At 41.2% G+C, this 4,924-nt stretch overlaps 1 protein-coding gene across 1 annotated transcript; it reads right to left on the reverse strand.

Annotated features, from left to right (window-relative positions):
• Positions 1 to 342: 342 nt before the first annotated feature.
• LOC149822136 (uncharacterized) lies at positions 343 to 651 on the reverse strand. Its single transcript, XM_089980222.1, has one exon. It carries the CDS (start codon positions 649 to 651, stop codon positions 343 to 345), a length of 309 nt encoding a protein of 102 aa, XP_089836348.1.
• Between the last annotated feature and the right edge of the window lie 4,273 nt (positions 652 to 4,924).

Here is a 4,924-nt window from a genome sequence, read left to right on the forward strand (position 1 = left end):
AGGGTTAAAAATCCAAACCTTCTCAAAATATATCTTAATTTTTCAAAAATTCGAGACATGGTATTTCATTCATTTATTTATTTTTTTTAGTTTTTCAACTAACCCTATGAATCTATTTAGTGTATGTCTAGCTAAAAGATTTTATAATTTAAAATCTATCACAAAATATGAAAATTCAAAAATGTAAGAAAAAGCCTTAAAAAATCACTAATGTTACATCAACCCCCCCTAAAAAAAATCATCATCAAAATTTGGTTAGGGTTACTTACCGAACAAATGTGGATATCTAGCTCTCATATCTGCCTCGGGCTCCCAAGTACACTCCTCGAGCCCATGGTGTTGTCATCGTACTTTCACAAGCGAGATCGTCTTGTATCGTAGCACTTGCTCTCGTCGATCCACTATCTCTATCGGACGTTCGTCAAACGTGAGATCCCTGTGAACCTCGATCTCATCATACTGAATGACATGTGCAGGGTCTGGCACATACTTTCTCAACATTGACATGTGAAAGCCTTCGTGGATGTTTGAGAACTGAAGGGAAAGTGCCAACCTATAAGCGGCTCCACCTATCCTCTTGAGGATGAGGAAAGGTCCTACATAGCTTGGACTCAATTTCTCTTTCTTGCCGAACCAAAATACGCTCTTCATCGATGATAGTCTGACAAATACATGGTTGCCAACTTCAAATGAAACCTCTCGTCTGTTCGGATCGGTATAGCTCTTCTGAAAGCTCTACGCAGTCAGAAGTCTCTTACGAATTAGTTGCACCTGATTGGTATAGTGCTGCAGAACTATAGGTGATTCGACAACTCGATCACCAACCTCGCTCCAACAAACAGGGGACCTACAGGGTCACCCGTACATTGCCTCATACGAAGCCATGCCGATACTCGAATGGTAACTGTTATTGTAGGCAAACTCGGCTAACTTTAGGTGCTTACTTCACTCACCTTTCCACTCTAGCGCACAAGATCGTAGCATGTCCTCCAGTGTCTGGATCATATGCTCAGAATGTCCATCGATCTGTGGATGAAACGTTGTACTAAACTTAAGCTTTGTTCTCAAAGTTTTCTAAAGTTGCCCCCCAAACTTTGACATGAATCTCGGATCATGATCTGAGATGATCGAAATGGGTACCCCGTGTAACCTGACAATCTTGTCTACGTATAAATCGACAAAACTCTCCAAAGTTTGGTTTGCCCTGAATAGCTTTTTGAAACTTTATATCAGTCTTATTGATAGTTTATGCAAATTTTGAGATACTTATATCATGCAAGCTTTATGTGTTGTACATTGCATTAGTTGTGTGAGTTTTACTGGGACCTTTCAAAGTCTCATTCTTTCAAAATAAAATATTTTTCAAGAGACATGTGATGGCCAGAGCGAGTGCAGGAAGCTGGAGGGGGTTGTGCACACGATGATTCTAAGGGCTTCTTTTATTTAAATTTGAATTATTTTTTAATTGCTAAAGTACTATTTAATTGGATATTTTATTATTAGTTAAATTCTAAATTTCAATTACTTTGTGCATAGTCAATGTCTATTCGGATATGCAATTATAGTAGTTCTCTTAATGTAATGTGTCCAAAGATTTAACCAAGAAACCAGTTTATAAAATTGATTTCAAAGATCAATATCTTTCTGCTGTGTTCACTCACCTAATAATAACATAAGGATTTTATTAGTTGGATGATTTAACTTCGAACCTTGCTCTACAGAGCTACTAAACGTCGGTGCATGCGCAGGCTGACTCTCTAAAGCTTGATTTGATTAAGGTGAGGCTACTCATGAAAAATTTGGTTTAATGATTTCTGTTATGTAATGGTTCAATCAGATTTGTTGATGGTGGTTCCATACTGGATCTGGTACTAGAAGGCTAAGACACGCTCACGCTTGTGCTCAAGTGGATCGTCTAGTACTTGGTACAGTTAGAACGAGTCTATTGAGGAGAGTGTTGCATTATTACATTTTAGAAAGAAAAAACATAGAAAAGAAAAGAATAGATTCAACCCTATATATATAAAAACAATTCTGGTATTTTTGGTTTAAAATTTGTCAGTCTGTTACTGTTGATATCAGAGCTTGGGAAAAAAAATCATCAGTTCACAACCACTCAGCAATCCAGCATATCACTGTAAGTATTTTTCATTTGAATTATATGCTTTCGTTGGTTGCATTAAAAAAAAAAGTAATTGAATTATATAGTAAGAATTAAGAACCTAAAAATAAAGAGTTAGATACATCACACAATAGTCTTCACTGTAGGGCCTGAAAACTCATACGAATTTTATTTTAAAGTTAAATTATTTAATCAAAGTGCACAGTGGAAGCGTGATGACACTACAAGAAAAACCCTAATTAGCGACGGACATTTGCGACAGAAAAAATCCGTCGCAAATTGTTGATGGATTAGCTAGAGAAAGATATTCGTCGCTAAAATATCGATTATATATGATTTTAGTGATGAAAAGTATTTTATCGATAATCTGTCATTAATTAGCGACGGATTAGCTATGGAATTTATTTTGTCGCCATATCCTTTGCACTGTAGCGATGGATAACAACATAACTATTTCGTCACTACGTACCCGCCCAATAGCGACGGCTTAGCGACAAAAATAGGTCGGCGCTAATTTTCCCATAAATCCCTAATTTTTTTCCCTTTCTTTCTCTTTTTTTGTTTCCTCCTCCCGTCGGCCCACCTCCCATCGCTGCTTGTCCCTCCTCCCGTCGTCGCCCGACCCGCCTCCCGTCGCCCCCCGACCATCCTCCCATCATCGCTCGGCCCTCCTCCCGTCGTCGCCCGACCCACCTCCCGTCGCCTCCTCGGTCATCCTCCCGTCGCCGCTCGGCCCTGCTCCCGTCGCCGTCTGACCCGCCTCCTGTCGCCCCCCGGCCATCCTCCCGTCGCCGCCCGGCCCTCCTCCCGTCGGCTCCTGGTTGGCCTCCAGTTGCCCCCCAACCCACTGCATGTCTGCTCTCTCTCTCTCTCTCCACTATATTTTCCAACCGCCACCACCTCCTCCCGTTGGCCCCTGTCTGGTGACCCCTCAGGTGGAGATCCCCCCCCCCCTCTCTATTTTTCTTCTTCCTCTTCTCTCCTCCAGTCCGGCAAGGGCCTTTGCCCTGTCGTTCGGGATTTCCGGCAAGCGGGGCTCTTTGCCTCCTCCCGTCAAGCAGGGGCCTCGGCCCCTGTTGCTTGGGTCTTTCCAGCGGGCAGGGCGACGCACTGCCTCTTCCTGTCTGGCGGGGGCTTCGGCCCTGCTGTTCTGGATTTTTGACAGGCAAGGGGTGAAGCCCCCCTACCGCTCGTGTTTTTCGACAGGCAAGGGGAAAAGCCCCCTGCCTCTGTGTGTTTCTGACAGGAAGTGGGGGCTCTGCCCCTTGCCTCTTTGTTTTTCGGCAGGCGAAGACCTTTGCCTCCTCCCGTCAGGCAAGGGCTGAGGCCCCTGTCGCTCGAGTTTTTCGACAGGCAAGGGGCAAAGCCCCCCTGCCGCTCATGTTTTTTAATAGGCAAGGGGCAAAGCCCCCCTACCTCTGTGTGTTTCAAACAGGCCCCCTACCTCTTTGTTTTTCGGCAGGCGGGGATCTTTGCCTCCTCCCATCAGGCAGGGGTCGAGGCCCCTGCCACTCAGGTTTTTCGATAGGCAAGGAGCGAAGCCCCCTGCCTCTGTGTGTTTTTGACAGGCAGTGGAGGCTCTACCCTCTGCCTCTTTTGTTTTAATTTGTTTTGATTTTCTACTTTATTTATAGCATTCAACTAAGTTTTACTGTTCTTCAGTAACTATAAGGAGCTCTGAGCATTGTGCTTGTAAAGGATTTCTGGTAAAAATAATTCAAAATGAGTAAATACCCGTGGTGAGTAAGTGATGCAAGCATATCACATGTTATTTAATTTTTTGGATGCAACACTTTTTTGTTCACACACTCACTTAGTTGTTGATATCTAGAACTGTTTTGATGGAGTTTGGAGATCATGTTGAGCATGATTTTAATGTATGTGAATAGAAGTATTCTTATTTTTCAAGTACGGATTCCATGCTAGGCATAGTAGTAGTTAGCGGGATATTAGAGTGTGTTTGTTGCAAGTACATGTTTGACTTTTTTTTGATATGAATGATTTGGATGTATTACAATGTTTGATGTGATTGTATCTATGCTTGTATATAGTTACTTTCAATTTGATTATGACTTCTATGTGAAATTGTATAATGAAAGCATCTTCAAATGAATGTATCGTGTTATGAATAGTTTGCACATGAAAATATTAAGTTATCAATGCATGCATCATAGTTCTTGTGATTGTATGACATTATATATATTTATATTATATATATATGTGTGTGTGTGTGAGTGTGATATATATCAAATATATAGCATGCATCATATATTGCATGATAAATTTGTTATTTTCTTCATCATAGCATTTTGATGATTCTCTTTTAATTGGTTAGGATACTATTCGTAACATCATACAATAAGATGACTGCAAACCATGAATGGATGTACCGTAGGATAGTTGACAATGAGGTATCGCATGAATATATGGATGGTGTTGAAAGTTTTATTGAATTTGCAACGGCAAGTGTCAGTATAGTAGGTCACACAGGTCAGATTAGGTGTCCCTGCAAGATTTGTAAGAACAATCGATTTGTAGAACCTCATGGTGTTAGACATCACTTATACAGGAAGGGTTTTGTGAGTGATTATCAGAATTGGACCTTTCATGGTGAAGAATTTAAGAACAATTTTGGTGCATGGGTGGATATGGTGTATGATAATCCATATATAGATTTGATATTTGATGCCGCAAGAACAGAACTGGGTTCTGCTATGGGTCATAGTGATGTAACAACTGTGGTAGAGGAAGAAACACCAAACAGTGCAGCTTGTAGATTTTATTATTTACTTAGAGATGCTG

The sequence above is a fragment of the Nuphar pumila genome, chromosome 11, assembly GCF_984573655.1.
Source record: "Nuphar pumila chromosome 11, dmNupPumi1.hap1.1, whole genome shotgun sequence".
Lineage (NCBI taxonomy): Eukaryota > Viridiplantae > Streptophyta > Magnoliopsida > Nymphaeales > Nymphaeaceae > Nuphar > Nuphar pumila.

Coding starts and splice junctions, on each gene's coding strand:
- LOC149822136 (XM_089980222.1), bottom strand. CDS start 651: ATGAAGAGCGTATTTTGGTTCGGCAAGAAAGAGAAATTGAGTCCAAGC.